Source organism: Hemitrygon akajei, chromosome 20, assembly GCF_048418815.1.
Source record: "Hemitrygon akajei chromosome 20, sHemAka1.3, whole genome shotgun sequence".
Taxonomy (NCBI): Eukaryota; Metazoa; Chordata; class Chondrichthyes; order Myliobatiformes; family Dasyatidae; genus Hemitrygon; species Hemitrygon akajei.
In genome coordinates, this window is record NC_133143.1 from 22,486,805 (window position 1) to 22,504,168 (window position 17,364).

The 17,364-nt window shown below is 37.8% G+C and overlaps 1 protein-coding gene across 1 annotated transcript in view; it reads left to right on the top strand.

The window, feature by feature from the left end:
* kdm1b (lysine demethylase 1B) overlaps positions 1-17,364 on the top strand; it is a 79,885-nt gene that overhangs the window by 56,946 nt on the left and 5,575 nt on the right. The window contains exons 18-19 of the mRNA XM_073024010.1: positions 3,484-3,609; positions 11,130-11,252. Coding sequence (XP_072880111.1) covers positions 3,484-3,609; positions 11,130-11,252 — 249 coding nt within the window. The remainder of the gene's footprint in view (positions 1-3,483; positions 3,610-11,129; positions 11,253-17,364) is intronic.

A 17,364-nucleotide genomic window follows, 5' to 3' on the forward strand; every position in this document is an offset into this window, starting at 1 on the left:
TTACCAAGATTGTACTCTATCTGCCAGACCCTTGCCCACTCACTTAACCTATCTATGTCTCTCAGCAGGCTCTCCATATCCTCTACACAATTTGCTTTATCACTCAATTTAGCGTCATCAGCAAACTTGGATGCACTATACTTGATCCCCTCTTCCAGATCATTAATGTATATCATGAACAGTTGTGGGCCCAGCACTGACCCCTGCAGCACACTGCTCACCACTGATTGCCAACCAGAGAAACATGCATGTATCCCTACTCTCTGCTTTCTATTGGTTAACCAATCCTCTATCCATGCTAATACATCACCCCCAACTCTATGCATCCTTTATCTTATGGATAAGTCTATTATGTGTCACCTTATCGAACTCCTTCTGGAAATCCAAATAAATAATGTCTATCTGTTCCCCTCTATCCACTGCACTTGTTTTATCCTCAAAGAACTCCAGTAAATTTGTAAAATGAGACTTGCCTTTACTGAATCCATGCTGCGTCTGCATGATGGATCCATTTCTTTCCAGATGCCTTGCTATTTCTTCTTTAATGATAGCTTCAAGCATTTTCCCAACTACAGATGTTAAACAATCTGGCCTATAGTTACCTGTCTTTTGTCTACATCTTTTTTTGAACAGTGACGTGACATTCGCCCACCTCCAATCTGCCGGGATTTGCCCAGAGTCCAGAGAATTTTGCTAAATTATCACCAAAGCCTCAACTATAACCTCTGCCATTTCTTTCAGTACCCTGGGATGCATTCCATCAGTACCAGGGGACTTGTCTATCTTAAGATCCACAAGTTTGCTCAGCACTACCTCTTTAGTGATGGCTATTGTATCAAGGTCCTCTCCTCCCATCACATCTGTATCATCTCTCTTCACCATGTTAGATGTGTCCTCCACCGTAAAGACCAACACAAAATAGTCATTTAAAGCCTTGGCCATTTTCTCATTACCTAATATCAATTCCCCTTTTCGTCCTCCAAGGGACCTGCGTTCACTTTGGCCACTCTTTCGCTTTATATAATTATAAAAAATTACTATCTATTTTTATATTTTGTGCTAGTTTATTTTCATAATCTATCTTCCCTTTCTTTATTGCTTGCTTAGTGATTTTTTGTTGCTTTTTAAAGTTTTCCCAATCTTCCAGTTTCCCACTACTTTGTACGCATGAGCTTTTAGTTTGATGCCTTCTTTTATTTCCTTAGTTATCCATGGCTGGCTGTCCCCACCCTTACTGTCCTTGTTTTTAACTGGAATATACTTTTGTTGAGTACTGTGAAAAATGTCTTTGAAATTCTTCCACTGTTCCACCATATAGCCTTTGTACCCAGTCTACCCTATCGAACTCCTCCCTTCCGTTGTAAACTCCCTTGTTTAGGCATAATACACTGGATTTAGATCGAACTATTGCACCCTCCATTTGTATGAGCAGTTCAATCATACTGTGATCACTCTTTCCAAGAAGATCCCTAACTACAAGATTGGTAGTTTTACCTGTCTCATTGCACAGGACCAGCTCCAAGTTAGCACGTTCCCTTGTGGATTCTGTAACATACTGTTCAAGAAAGTTATCACGTATGCATTCTTTGAAGTCCTCCTCAAGATTGCCTTGACAAACTTGGTTCGCCTAATGTCTGTACAAATTAAAGTCCCCCATGATAACTGCTGTTCCATTCTTATATACCTCTGATATTTCTCGTTTTATTGCCTGTGCCACTGTAATGTTACTATTTAGTGGCCAATAGACAAATCCCACCAGTGATTCCCCCCTCCCCCAATCTCTACCCAGATGGATTCAACATTCTGCTCCTTAGATCTTGTATCGTCCCTCACTATCACCCTGATTTCATCCTTAATTAAGATCGCTACCCCACCTTCCTGCCTATCCTTCTGTATTACCTGATATCCCTGGATATTTAATTCCCAATCCTCTCCACCCTGCAACCATGTTTCTGTAATGGCCACTAAATCATACCCCTTTATACTGATTTGTGCCACAAGTTCACTACAGGCATTCAGATTAAGTGCCCTTACACTCATTGTGCCTTTAAAGTCTAGTTCTTTTTGTCTCTTACGCGCTTGACTTTTCAGCACTCCATTCTTACTTCTCTCTTTTTTAACTTTTGGTTTTACTTTAACTCTATCCACACTGTTCACTTTTACTTTATCCATACTTCTCCAATCTATTGAACCCACTCCCCTGCTGTTTAGTTTAAAGCCCTATCCACAACCCTAGTTATGTGATTTGCCACGATCCAGGTCCCATCATGGTTCAGGTGGAGCCTGTCCCAGTGGAACAGTTCTCTGCCTCCCCAGTACTAGAACCAGTTTCCCATGAATTCAAACCTACTTCTCCCACAGCAATCCTGTAACATCTTGATTACATTGTGCCATAGGTTAATGAGTAAAAGAATAGTATGATAAACTTCCCCAGAGGAATCTGATTTAAGACTCTTGTTCCTCTTGGCCATGATCTAATTAGTGTAACATAGGCAGGAAGCTGTACTTCAAGAAGTAATTCAAACCTGAGATCCAAACATCTTTGCATACTAAGGGAGTGGAAGGAAATAACAATCGGGTGGGTAGGTAGTCATGATCTTACTAACAGAATGAGTTCAAATGCTTGTGTAGCACAGTCTTGTTTTAATTATGTTTTCATGAGAAAGTGAACTAAAGAGGGCTTTAGCAACACACACAAAATGCTGGTGGAATGCAGCAGACCAGGCAACATCTATAGGAAGAAGTACAGTCGACGTCTCGGGCCGAGACCCTTCATCAGGACTAACTGAAAGAAAAGATAGTAAGAGATATGAAAGTGGGGTGGGGGGGGGGGGGGATCCGAAATAATAGGAGAAGACAGGAGGGGAGGGATAAAGCTAAGAGCTGGAAAGTTGATTGGCAAAAGGGATACACAGCTGGAGAAGGGAAAGAATGCTCAAAGTAGTTATGAGGGGATGCGAAGCAGAACAGGGTATTAGAGGAAATGTGGTGCAGAGAAAACTATTGAAATAAACCTCTTTGGAGTGAAGGAATAGTTGAGGAAATAGGAAAGGAATAAAATGGGTATATTGGAGTCAGTCTGTGATGGACCTGGACCATGGAAGTAAATGCATGTAGCACAATAAGCATGTTGGCAGAAGTTTGCAAGTACCTGTTGCCTAACCAGATGAACAGATGGGTTAAAGAAAGGGAGAATCACCATCTTGATGGTGAAAAGATTATTAAATGTGACAATTTTGTCATAGAGAGATTTGAAAAGAATGCAATGAGATGTTTTTGTATTCTCATCAGCCCACATTCCAATACAGTGACTGAATGAAGGCATGCAGAATTGTGTACTTTTACACAATATTCAATTTAGATTTTGTTTCTAAATACATTTGATTGCTGAATATTTTGTTGCAAGTTAAGTCATTCCTAAAAGTGTGTTAATATTATTTTGAAAATATCTAATCCTCTAATTGGGCATTTTTGACCATTTAGATTGCCTTGCAGTTTCCATATAAATTCTGGGAGAACAAAATACAGGGAGCAGACTTCTTTGGTCACATTCCTCCCAGTCCTGACAAACGTGGACTCTTTGGTGTATTTTATGATATGGATCCACAAGTAAGTGAATTAGTTGCTTTCAGTGCTTAATTGTGTTTAATGTTTTAGCTCATCACCTACATCTGTATATAAAAAGAAAATTTTAAAAATCATGGCATTAATAATGCATATAATAAGAGAAAGAAAAGGAAACATAAATTGTAACCTTTTGAAAGTACATTCCAATAACCAAATCTGATGTAATTTACCCACCAAACATAATTAGTGGACAAAATAATTTTGTAGAAATGTTAATATAGATGGTGTAATATAACTAAGTCCTAAGTGAATTGATGCTGTTTATCTTATTGATGTACTTGGAGCTGGTGGTAACAGTCAAGTAGCTGGTGTACACAGAAATATTTCATTTACATTCATTTTGGTACAGGGAAGGATATAATTCATAAGAATAAGTATAAGAATTAATAATTGTTACATGAGTCATAATAAAATCTGTTAATGCTATTATTTTGTGATACATTTTCTGCAATTGATTCAAAATTTATCCCCGTATCTTCCCACCAAGTGATTGACTGAGATTTGTAACAAAGAATTCTCAGCTCCAGTGACCTAGGTTCAATCCTGAAATTTGATCACAGTATTGAGTGTAAGTGCTTGGCTGAGGAACCAGTGGTACAGAGCTACCATCCACAGGATCATGACTGAACACCTCTTGGATCAGAATACTGCCTAATCACATTCTTCCATTGTTATGACCATGTGTTTCCTCCAAGTTCTCTGGTTTTCCAAAAATGTGTGGTTTGGTAGATTAATTGGCCACTGATTTTTTTCCTTGCTGTGCAGTGTAGAATCTGGCAGATTGGTAAGAATGCAAGGAGAATAAAATGAACTTAATAGGATTGGTGTATGATGGTTGATGCAGGCTTGTGGGCCAAAGTGGCTGTTTCCTGTCTACAAGGCTACTGATGGAGAGGTCTCTGTTTACATTTCTATTTCACTCAAGCCTCCTCCACTTTTTTTTAAATCAAGATCAAGGAAGCTTGCAAAAATACTGCAAATCCTCCAGACAGCTTTAACCAAGGGTTATTTTTCTGTAAAGCCTTTTGTATTTTTTACTAGTGAGATATTGCAGTCTGGTCAACATGGCAGAGAACTTTTACCTTGATTTCTAGACATTTGGCTTATAACCCAGATGTTAATTGAGTATTAGATCAGTCTCATCAATTATTCTGGTCTTATTAGGGGTTTCATGTTTATGCTACATGCAAATAACATGCTGAAATACCCATTCAATGTTAAGCATCCGTCCAAAATAAAATGGTCTGTATGATTTTAGTGATGTAATTTCACTTGGTTTCAACTCTGTGGATCCGAAAATACTTCAATAAATATCTGAAAGCATTTGTTAAACAGTGTTTTTAAGAGAACAAATTAGGCCAAAATCAGGTTTAATATCACTGACATACAGTATGTCATGAAATGTATTGTTTTGTGGCAGCAACACAGTGAAATACATAGACTGTAGACTCGACTTCCGGGTCATCAAGGGAATGGCGGTGTAGGGAGAGGTGTCTCGACAAAAAAGAAGATAAACTGCCCCAAAGTCGAAATTAGACAAATATTTAAAATTGAATAATTATATTAATAAAAGGGGCAAGGATGTTGTCTAAGAACAAGAGTAAAAAGTCCGCTCAGAAGGTTGATAAAAACAAAGAGACACAGCGAGACGACGGGCCTAGCTCCCCCACGGCTAGCCTAGATGGAGATAATGAGGAAGAATCAGTCAATTTGACTTTGATTCTCAGAGAGATTTGCAAGTTCCGACAAGATAACAGCAAACAGTTGGAAGATATTAAAGGAGAAATAGTAAACACTAATTTGAGGTTAGACGAAGCCGAAGCAAGGATTGTAGCGACTGAGGAGAGGCTGCAAAAAGCAGAGGAAGTGATAGAAATAATTCTAAAGCTGCAAGAGCAGCTCCAGTGGAAGCTAACAGACCAAGAAAGCCGCTCAAGAAGGGAAAATGTGAGGATCTACGGAGTTCCCGGAGGAGCTGAAGGTAAACTGATGATTCCCTTCGTGGAGAAGCTGCTTAGAGAGAATCTTGATATACCGGATGCAAAAGACCTACAGATAGAAAGGGCTTACCGTGCGTTAGCTCCACTGCCCCTGGCAGGCGCCCATCCCAGATCAATTGTAGTCAGATTCCTCAGCTACAGAATGAAGGAAGAGGTGCTTAAATGTGCATGGCAAAAGAAAGGTTTCATGTTGAGCAACTGTAAAATCAGTTTAGACCACGATTATGCACAGGAGATCCTTGCCAGACGGAAGGAATATGCGGAAACACGGAGAGTCCTGAAGGAAAACAATATCAGATTCCAGACCCTGCATCCAGCTTGGTTAAGAGTCTTTTACAATGAAGGGATAAAAACCTACGCTACAGTTAAGAGGCAACGTTGGACATGGCGGATCGAGGACTACCTATAAAAGTTATCACCCAACCGGAGTTGTTACTGGAGAGGATTCGGCAAAAGTCATGGCAGCCAGCGCGGGGAGGATGCTACATGAGAACCAGAGTGTCAAGTTACAAGGAAAAGCTGCGAATATTCAGACGCAAATGTACAGAGAATATAGATTAATTAAGAGAAATGACTGAAAAGAGTAAATCGGACTTGAAGGTAAAATGAAAGTTGGTAACTGAAAATAAACTAGACGGAATAACTTGAATATAGCAATATGGTCGAGTCATAAAAAGGAGAGAATTCTCTATGATTATTCACACTGTGGAGGGCCCTCTAACATAGGGTGAAGATAGAGGTATTCCCTCTGACCTGAGGCGAGTTGGTGCTCAGGCCTCATTGTTGGAAGTCAGGAAAAATTTTCAGATGTTATTTGTTCAAAAACGACTAGGGTGTGGTTGTATGTTTTGGTTTATTGTTGAGAAGGGATTGCTTACTGTTTGGTTAGAAAAGGAGAGTATTTTTTTATTAGAGAAAAATGCAAACTGCACTGGTAAAAATAATTTCCTATAATGTTAATGGGGTTTTGAATCCAATTAAGAGAAATAAGATTATATCTAAATTGAAAAAAGAGAGGGCACAAATAGTTTTCTTTTAGGAAACACACATGAGCCAATCCGAACATGTAAAATTAAAAAGAATGGGTTTTAAGCATGTATTTTATTCATCATATAAATTGAGCCACAAGAGAGGGGTAGCAACTTTAATATCAAATGCTCTTAATTATGAACATATTTCAGAGACTAAAGACAAGGATGGACAATTTGTAAAAATTACAGGAAGATAGAAGATACAGAAATAACATTGCTGAATATTTATGCTCCACCAGGTTGTGAATGGTCATTCTATAGGCACATTTTTGACCTAATGGTCAATTCTCAAGGGGTATTAATCTGTGGAGGGGATTTTAATATTAGGTTAAATCCTGCATTAGGTTCTTCAAGAATAGTCACTCCAAATAAACCTTTGACTAGGAAAGTGAATTCATTGATGGAGGAGTTGGGAATTATAGATGTGTGGAGGGAATTACATCCCACTAGTAAAGATTATACACATTACTCTTTCCGTCATTCAGCTTATTCAAGGATAGACTTTTTTTTATATTTAACATAGATAGACTCAGGATAAAAGACTGTAATATTGTAACAATTGATTTGTTGGATCATAGCACAGTCTCTATTTCCCTAATCCTGGAAAGGACAATGAGGAAAACACTACGGAGGTTAAATTCACATATACTCAATAATCCGGAAGTAATGGAGAGATTAAGGGGAGAAATTAAAGAATACCTAGATCTTAATGACAAGGGGGAAACATCACCAGTGATCTTATGGGATGCATTAAAAGCTGTACTGAGAGGAAAAATTATTTCCATAACCACTCACATGAAAAAATTCAATGCACAAAAATTAGCAGACCTTCAAGGAAAATTAAAACAACTTCAAGCTGTAGATAGCAATAAAATTAATTCTAATTTAAAACAGGAAATTAAGAAATTGCAAAGTGAAATTGATGATATTTGTACATTGGAAACTCAAAGAAATTTTCTTTACTTGAGACAAAAGAATTATGAAGTAGGAGGTAAATCAGCTAGATTATTAGCATATAAGTTACGTAAACAACAAGCAGATAATACAGTTTACAAAATAAAGAATCCAAAGACAAAGCTGGTGGAGAACACAATAAGGAAAATTCAAGAGAGTTTTCAAACATATTATCGAGAACTGTACTCTCAACCCCAGGCCTCAAATGAGACCTATATAGACACTTTACTGAATTCTTTAGATCTACCCAAGCTCACAGATTTACAAAACAAATGCCTATTAGAACCAGTAACTGTCAAAGAACTGAACGTGGCCATCTCTAGATTAAAAACCGGAAAGTCTCCAGGTTCTGATGGGTTTACCTCAGAGTGGTACAAATCGCTGAAGTCACAGTTAGTCCCATTGCTACTTAACACCTTTAATTGGATATTACAGAGAGGAGAAATTCCACCTTCCTGGAGAGAAGTGATTGTTTCAGTTATTCCTAAAGAGGGTAAAGATAAACTAGAATGTGGCAATTACCGGCGAGTCAGCGTTCTTAATTTGGATTACAAATTACTTACATCTATATTAGTGCGCAGACTGGAAAAGTTTTTACCTGGCCTCATCCACTTAGACCAGACTGGATTTATTCAACAAAGACAAACTCAGGACAACATAAGAACTTTACACATACTGGAACAGGTTACTAAGAGTGGGACAGAGACAATGAAAGTGGGGCTAGACGCTGAGAAAGCTTTTGATTCAGTTAGTTGGGCATTCCTATATAGAGTGTTAGGAAGATTTGGCTTTCAAGAAAAGTTTATTAAAGTAATCCAGACTTTATATGACAGTCCCACAGCTCAAGTTAAGATACATGGGGACCTCTCTGACTCCTTTATTTTAGAGAGAGGAACTAGACAGTGATGCCCAATTTCTCTTCTTTTTGCACTATACATTGAACTGCTTGCCCAACTAATAAGACAGAGCAAAATTGTAAAAGGTATTAAGGTGGCAGGGATTGAACAGAAAGTGGCGTTATTCGCAGATGACGTCTTAGTTTATCTGAGTGAACCAGAAAAATCATTTATAGGATTGTTTACACTGTTGGATGAGTTTGGGAAAGCTTATAAAATAAATGTAAAGAAAACGCAGGTTATGTCCCTAAATTATACAGTATCCAAAAAACTGCAGGATACATATGATCTTGAGTGGGAAGCTAAATCATTAAAATATTTAGGAATAACCCTGCCAAAGGATCTTTCAACGTTATCACAGGTAAATTATGGGCCATTAATTTCAAAGATAAAAGCAGATATACATAGATAGAATTTTATACCCTTTTTAAGTTTAAATTCAAGGATAAATGCTATAAAAATGAATATTCTCCGTCGGTTACTCTATCTTTTCCGGACTTTACCTGTAGAGGTGGACGATAATCAATTCAGGGAATGGGACAAATGGATTTCCTGCTTTATCTGGCAAGGAAAGAAACCTAGAATTCGATTTGACTCCTTACAGTTAGGGAAGGAAGGAGGAGGTATGGCACTTCCTTGCTTGAGAAATTATTTTTATGCTTCACAGATAACCCCTCTGTTATACTGGTGTAATAAGGAATATAAGGCTAGATGGAAGGAAATAGAATTTGGATTGATTGACAGTTTTCCTCTGCAGGCCTCAATAGCAGACAAAGGATTGATTGCCCAATTGGAAAAGTCTAAAAACAGCTGGATAAATCTTAAATTAAAAGTATGGCAGAAGGTGGCTAATTCATGTGGAATTAATAACATGTTAAAACTTTTTAGATGGTGTGTATATGATACTGAATTTCTTCCCAACAGAGTAGATAAAAGATTTGAACTATGGATAAAGAAAGGACTTACAACCTATCTCTCATTTACATAGAAAAGATTATTACGAAGTTTCCAATCCTTACAGGACAAACATGGCCTAGAACATAATGACTTTTTTAGGTACCTTCAAATACGACATTATGTTAACCAGAGTGGTAGATATACAGATTTATCAACAGTAGAATTAGAATTTTTCAAGATTCTGAATTCGGCTTACAGTTCAATGCCAAGTAAATCAATTTCTCGATTATACAATGTACTCTTACATGCTAAAAATGAAAACACATTGTATATTAAAGAGAAGTGGGAGAAAGAAGTGAGGTTGGTACTTTCAGAGGAGGTTTGGGGGAAAATATGCAGCTTTCAGTGGTCTTCGACTAACTCTTTGATTTGGAGAGAACATTGTTGGAACAATATTATAAGATACTTCAAGACCCCATATCAGGAAAAATATAAAGACACAAACGTGACGTGTTGGAAAGTTTATATTGGAAAGGTATTCATAGAACTTTAGGTCAGGTATTTAAGACCCAGATACCTCTGAACTTTGAGACGCTCTATTTGGGACATGTACTGTCCTTGGATCAGAAGAAAGACATAAAGTTGCTACAGGTCCTCTTAGCGGCAAGTAAGAAATCAATCACCAGAAAGTGGCTAAATCCAGTATCACCTACATTAGAAGATTGGCATGAAATTATTTTGGAAATATTTAAAATGGAAAAGATGACCTACTCTTTGAGAATTCAAAGAGAAAAATTTAATCAAATTTGGAATAAATGGATTGAATTTATAATCCCAAAGCGAGCAGACTCTGGTTGACTCTCCTAATAATTTATACTGCTTTTCTCATCAACACAGTAATATTGCTAATGTAAGCACCCTTGGTTCGATTGTTTACTGTTTCTTTTTGAAAATAGGGAATTAACACAAGTAAAGGAAAAGATTTGGGAAAGGGGAAAAATTAAGTAAATAAGTACATAGGGATTGGATAATTATGTTTGGGGGTTAGGATATAAAATCCTACAATGGTAGTTACATAGGGTTACATATAATATTTTGGACCAGAAGTAATGGTTCAGATGAGATACATGGAAATTATTATTAATCCACTATTATTACTATTTTTCTTAACAATTATTGTCATTGCTTAGTCTAATAGGGTGGATTTACAACTGCACATAATTATCTATTTAAGTGCCTTATTACTTTTTATATTATCTCAATGTGTACTTATGAATGTATAAAAATTTACAGATTTAAATTTAAAATTAAAAAAAAAAGAAATGCATAGACTAAATTACAGTAAGGTGTATACAAAACAATAAGTTTGTGTGTGTATAGTGCAAAATTAGTAAAGTAGTGTTCATGGGTTGGTTCATAGATGTTCAGAAATCTGATTTTGGAGGGGAAGAAGCTATTCCTAAAACATGTATTCAAGCTCCTATACCTCCTCTCTGATGTATTAATGAGAAGAGGGCATATCTAGGGTGATGAGGTCCTTAATGATGGATGCTGCCTTTTTGGGTATTGTCTTTTGAAGATCTCCTTGATGCCATGAAATTGGAATGAATTCTAAGTGCTCACTGAATTCTTCTGTTCCTTGAGAATCTGTTCATTTGGAATTACTTTATTTTATTAGCATATTGTGAACTCTAATTGTATTTATAACAATTAAACATTTTTAGGGCAAACATTGTGTCCTGATGTCTGTTATCAGTGGAGATGCAGTGGCTGTAATACGAGATATGCAAGAGGAAGAAGTGATTGATCTATGTATGAATGTTCTCAAAGAACTTTTTAAAGAACAGGTAAGGAATGCAAATTTCAAAAAAAAAAAATCCAAGTACACAAACTTTCTTTAGAATATACCTAGGTATAACAGGAATTCTTGTTAGGGTAAATTGTTAATACCTAGATTTTGCATAAAGTGTGTGAGGCAAAGATCTACTTGTGTTCTGATTGAGGCATTTGTATTTCAGCCTTTATCAGAATCAGGCTTATTATCACTGGCATGTGTCGTGAAATCTGTTAACTTAGCAGCAGCAGTTCAATGCAATACATAATATAGTAGAAGAAAAAATGAAAATTAATAATAAGTAAAACAATTACAGTATATGTATATTGAATAGATTAAAAATTGTGCAAAAACAGAAAGAACATGTATTAAAAAGTGAGGTAGTGTTCAAGGGTTCAATGTCCATCAGTTGGCAGAGGGGAAGAAGCTGTTCCTGAATTGCTGAGTGTGTGCCTTCAGGCTTCTGTACCTCCTACCTGATGGTAACAGCAAGACAAGGGCATTACCTGGGTGCTGGAGGTCCTTAATAATGGACGCTACCTTTCTGAGACACCACTCCTTGAAGATGATATGGGTACTTTGTAGGCTAGTACCCAAGATGGAGCCGACTAAAATTACAACCCTCTGCTGCTGCTTTCGGTCCTGTGCAGTAGCCCCCCATACCAGACAGTGATGCAGCCTGTCAGAATGCCCACTTACCCCCTGAAGTTCAGTGTATTCAGAAACAAAATATCAAAATAACATTTGGACCCAGTTTGCCACAATGGAGGAAAAGGCATTATTACATAACTGTTGCCATATACAGTAGGTTAGATATTTACATTGTTGAATTTTATCTCATAGTCAGCCCCTTAATCAAAGATAACTCCCTTCCATTCCATTTCTGTGAGCTCTGTAAGTGACTCTACATAATCTGGCACAGGTAGGGTAGGTGTACTAAACAATGTTGTCTGTTTCCTGCATGATGAGAATGGTGTACTTTTTCTGAAATGGGGACTTCGTAGTGTTTTGTGTTCTCATAAAGAAACGCTGCTAAAAGCACTCTGATCAGAAATGGTGTAGATTAATCACCACTTAGAAAGACTTTATCTGTTAGGCAACAACATCAGCCTCTGCCTCAATTGTACATAAATTCAGTATATATTAATAATACAAGACCCAGCTGACATTCTCAAATGCTGTTATCAATCAAATAGAGAACAAAATGGGTAAAATGTGAGTCCTTTAGTGTGTGGAATGCGACTTGCAAGTACATAGAGATCAATGCTTAGGCTATAACTATTCACAATCTGTATAGCAGGGTCAAAATGTATTATTTCCAAGTTTGTCAGTGATACAAAACTAAATGCAAATGAACATAGTGATGAGGATGCAGTCTTCAAGCTGAGGGAGTCAGCAGCAACATGGTAGATGAAGTTCAGTGTGGGGGAAAACCGAGGTCATTCACATGTGAATGAGTGTGAAATGATGCTCAAAGGAGCCAGGGTGTTCTTGCACATCAGTCACTGAACTTAACATGCAGCAGGCAGTTAGCAAAGCAAATCATTTGTTCATCTTTATTACTAGAGGAATTGAGTACAATAGTAAAGTATAATTATGTCACCACACCTGGATCTTTATGTATAACTTAAATCTTCTTTCCTAAAGGATAGATTTCTTACAGAGAGAGTGCAGCAAAGATTTGCTGATCTATTTCCTAGAATTACAGTTTTTTAAATTTGAGACTAGCTTAACTCTTTCCCTTTGGGGTTTGGAAGGAGCTATGACCTTGTTGAAATAATTTTAGAGAATTAAGAGAACTTTAGAGAAGGTAGGATATAGCAAAGGTATAGTTGTCATAGTCTGAAAATGAGAGAGAAAACTAAAATGAAATGACATTTCCTCACTTTGGAAATGTCTTCTCCAAAGGACTGAGGAAACTCTGACAGTGATTGCATTTAAAATGATGTTTGATAAATTTCTGGATATTAAAAAAAATGAGGTAGAGTTTGCAGCAAAATATTGTTGAGGTAGAAAATCAGCCATGTTATATTGAATGGTGGAGCAGATTGAGGGGCTGAATTCCTTTCTAGTGTCTTTGTGTTTCTAAAAAGAAATTCTGCTTTTCCATACTTAAACCAAAGTGATTAATTGACACTTCCTCACTTGTATTTTACCTTGTCGAATCCTACCCTCAATCTGCAAGCAGTATTTTCTAGATAGTTGCTTTGTTTTGCATGTTCTTCTTTCAGGTAAATTGTTTCTCAGCTAGGATTGAAGACAGAAATACCAGCATGGGAATGGGATGGAGAAGTAAAATGTTATAAGGCTGGAAGCTCAGGGTTGCCATCATTGTCTGATGAAAAGTATTCTAATCTTAGAGTACCATTCAGCCCAGGATGTTGATATTTAATAATATGATATTCAGTTTATTATTTTCAGTTAAATCCTTTTTATTTTCCCATCACAGATATAACTGTACCTTCCTGTTTCAAATTGTTTCTGTATCATTTTAGTTTACCTCTAGGAAATTGTACCTTATCAGCTTTAGTCTGCTGTATCTTTTCAGAAATTCTCTCTGTTCTCTTCACCTTCTCATCTTTGTAGTTCTGATGAAGGACTCTTGAGGGTAAATGTTGATTTAGATTCTCTCCTCATTGCTTAACCTACTGAGTGCTTCCAGTTTTCTGTGTTTATTGGATTTTAAGTATATTGTTCCAACTGGAATTTAGTTATATCATGTAAAAGAGTTTTGTCCTCATCTTGCTTTGGTTCCATCCTTTCTGTAATGCAAAATAGTTTTGCTAATGCAAGTTAAGTACTATGGAGCCCATTTTAATGGAGTACTAATGTATGAAACTTGGAATTTTGGTTCGGTAGAAAAAATAGGTACTTTTGAAGTTTCTGGTTAAAGAGCTAATCTAATAACTAGAATAGTAGGGATGAAAATCCCATTTTGTCTTCTGTGGTAACTGCAGAGCATTTCCTGTGACTTGAACGACCTAAGGTAGAGGAAATGTCATTAGCTGGAGGAGCATGAGATCTGGGTTTTGAAGCTTGAGCAACAGTTGATTCACTGAATGTTCTGTAGTTAGCATTTCATGAGATGGTTACTTTGCACCTTGGGAATGTGATCAGGGGAGTGAGTCCATGCCAGACAAGCAAATAGTGGTTCACCTGGAGAATGCAACCTGAGCAAAGACCATGAGAGCCTCAAGTATGGGGGGGGGGGGGGGGGGGAAGGGAGAGCAATGAACAGTTATTAAGGAAGTCTTTAGTATCATTGATGTAGAATAGCCTGGAGTCGGAGGTCAGAAGTTTTTTTATTTAAGACCATCAGCATAGGTAGATAAAAGGGTGAGGTTCTGCAGTTATGTTTTAAGAATTTGTGAGAGTTTAAGAAGCAGAATCTCAGATTACTCCTGGAATGACATACTAGTAAGTTTTGAAATAGGATTGCAGAGGTGAATAAATTGCTGGGGAGGTGATGTTGATGGGAGGGTTACAGGTACCTAGGGCATTAAGATCAATTCTGCGGAAGGTACAATCTTTGCTGTTGTTAGGTTCAATATTGTTGCAGATCAGTTTGCTGGTGATCTTGTGGATGGGTTTGAGGGGTTTAATTTAGCATAGATGTGGTGGGAAGGTGCACATACACTAAGAAGAGAGAAAAGCAGAACTGGAAAAAGGTCAAAAATTAGTAAGGGAGGTTAAAAGCAAGTAGACAATTAAATTAAAACTACAGGTTCATTTAATGGTGCACATTTGCAATAAGTATAGGAAGTGTAGGACACTGAGATCAATGGAAGAATAAGAAATCAGATTTACAATCACTGGCTTATATGCTGTGAAATTTGTGGCAGCAGTACAGTGAAGACAAAAATTATTATAATGTGAAAAAAGGATCAACAAAGTACTGTTGGATTTTTAAAAAAAACTACTGGAGGAACTCAGTGCACTGAGCAGCTTTAGTGGGAGAAAATAAATTATCATTTTGGGTTGAAATCTTCCATCAGGACTGAGTGTAGAGGTCAGATGGCCAGCATCAAGAGAAGGTGAGTGGCAAGAAAGGATTCCAAGGCAATTGGTGGACTGAGGAAAGCTGCAAGATGACAGGCAGGTAGTGCTAGAAAGGGAGGTTTGTGGGGGTGGAGTTGTAAAACTGGCAGGTGAATGATGGATGGAGAGGGGAGAGAAAAATATGGAGCAATGTAGTGGGGAGTGTGAAGATGAAAGAGCTGCTGGAGGAAGATGAGCAGGAATATAAAGCATTACTGGAGCTGGATTTGGATAAGAGGTGAAAATGGGAATAATTAATAAGAGGTGAATGAAAATTGGAATCAGATGGGGGTGAGGAACCTTTGTTGAAGTGGGTGGATGGAGCCAGGAGGAGAAAGGAGATAAAGATCAGTAAAGGTGGTCTGTGGGGTACAGGAGAGGAAGCACAAGCAATCAGGAGAGGGTAGAAATGGGGAAAAATGGGGGGAGAGAGAGAGGATAGGAGGGGTGGTTACATAAAATTGTAAAGTTTGATATTCATGTCACACACATCAGAATGCTGGAACTCTGCTGACCAGATAGCATCTATGGAAAAGAGTAAACAGTCGACGTTTTGGGGAAAGACCCTTCATCAGGATTGTTTACTCTTGAGCATATGTACTACTTGGCCTGCTGAGTTCCTCCAGCATTTTGTGTGTACAGGCAGTCCCCGGGTTACATATGAGTTCTGTTCCTGAGTCCATCTTTAAGTCGGATTTCTACGTAAGTCGGAACAAGTATATCCGGTATAATTTAGTGACAGTTCGTCAAACGTTTGTCTTAGTATATAGTATATATTTTACCTTTCTATGCATATAAAACACTTAAGAGACGTATGTATTCCAATAATTAAACCACTGCGTTGCTTAGTAATAATTGTAGCTTTCATCGGGGCAGGGCGTTTCACATGCTCCATTATTCTCACTTTATCCGTTATCCTTTAAAATTGTTCCGATCGTTGACCGACTATAGCCTCGCGCTTTTCCAATGACCAATGGCGTTTTTCCTCTTTCCAAACGCTTTATTATTTCCACTTTATTTTCAATCGCGATCGCTTCCCGTCAATGGAACAGAAACACTGCGAGTGGCGGGTCCCGAGCTGTGCCGGCTCCTGAGGTCCGCTGGGTCCTAAGGACCACCACACTGAGACAGGCTAAATGGGACAAGTGGGGGCTGTGCTGGATTTGGGTATTTGATCCTTCACAATATTCCGCGTGGGTATTTAAATTGGAGGTGGCGCGGAGTCAGGGTGAATCTTACTAAAAAAAATTTAAGCCAAATACAAAGTTAAACACTCAACACAGTGTCAATGGCAATGACTTAAAATGGCGTATGACGTCGCGATCCGACTTAAAATGGCGAACGGCGTTCTCCTTCCTCAGTTCGTAAGTACGAGTTGTGTGTAAGTCGGATGTTCGTAACTTGGGGACTACCTGTACTTTGATTTCCAATATCTAGATTTTCTTATTTGATATTCATATTGAGTTGTAGGCTACCCAGGCAGAATATTAGGCGTTTCTCCTCCAGTTTGCATTGGGCTTCATCATGGTCAGTGTGGGAATGGGGAGTTGAAATGGTCTGCAACTGGGATGGCCATTGTGGACTGAGCATTGGTGTTTTGCAAATCCGTTATCAAGTCTGCACTTGGTCTTTCTCTTTGTAGAGGCCAGCAGATAACTGCTTAGACCTAGACTTGTGTTTAGATGCGGGGGTGGGGGGGGGGGGGAAGGTACATAAAATCAAAAAATCCAGAAGTTTCACAGGTACACAGGATAACTAAAGCATGAGTATGATAAGTTAGGGATAAACAAGAAAAAAAATGAATGTGGAAGATGTGGGTGAGGTTCTAAATATTTTGTGAATGTCTGTTAAAATAATGTTTGTGATGCTGTAATTAAGATTTTGAAATATTAAATATGATTTAGTGAGGCGGAGGAGTATTTATCCACTTTTAGGGTGTTAGAACCCTAAAAGTGGATAAATATGCATAGATGAAATGTATTACAGGCTAGTAAAAAAAGTAATCTGAGGCACTAACAATTTTTCAATCATAGTGGTGCTCAAGTATTGGGGAACTGCTAACATTTTGCTTTCAAAGGGAAAAGGAA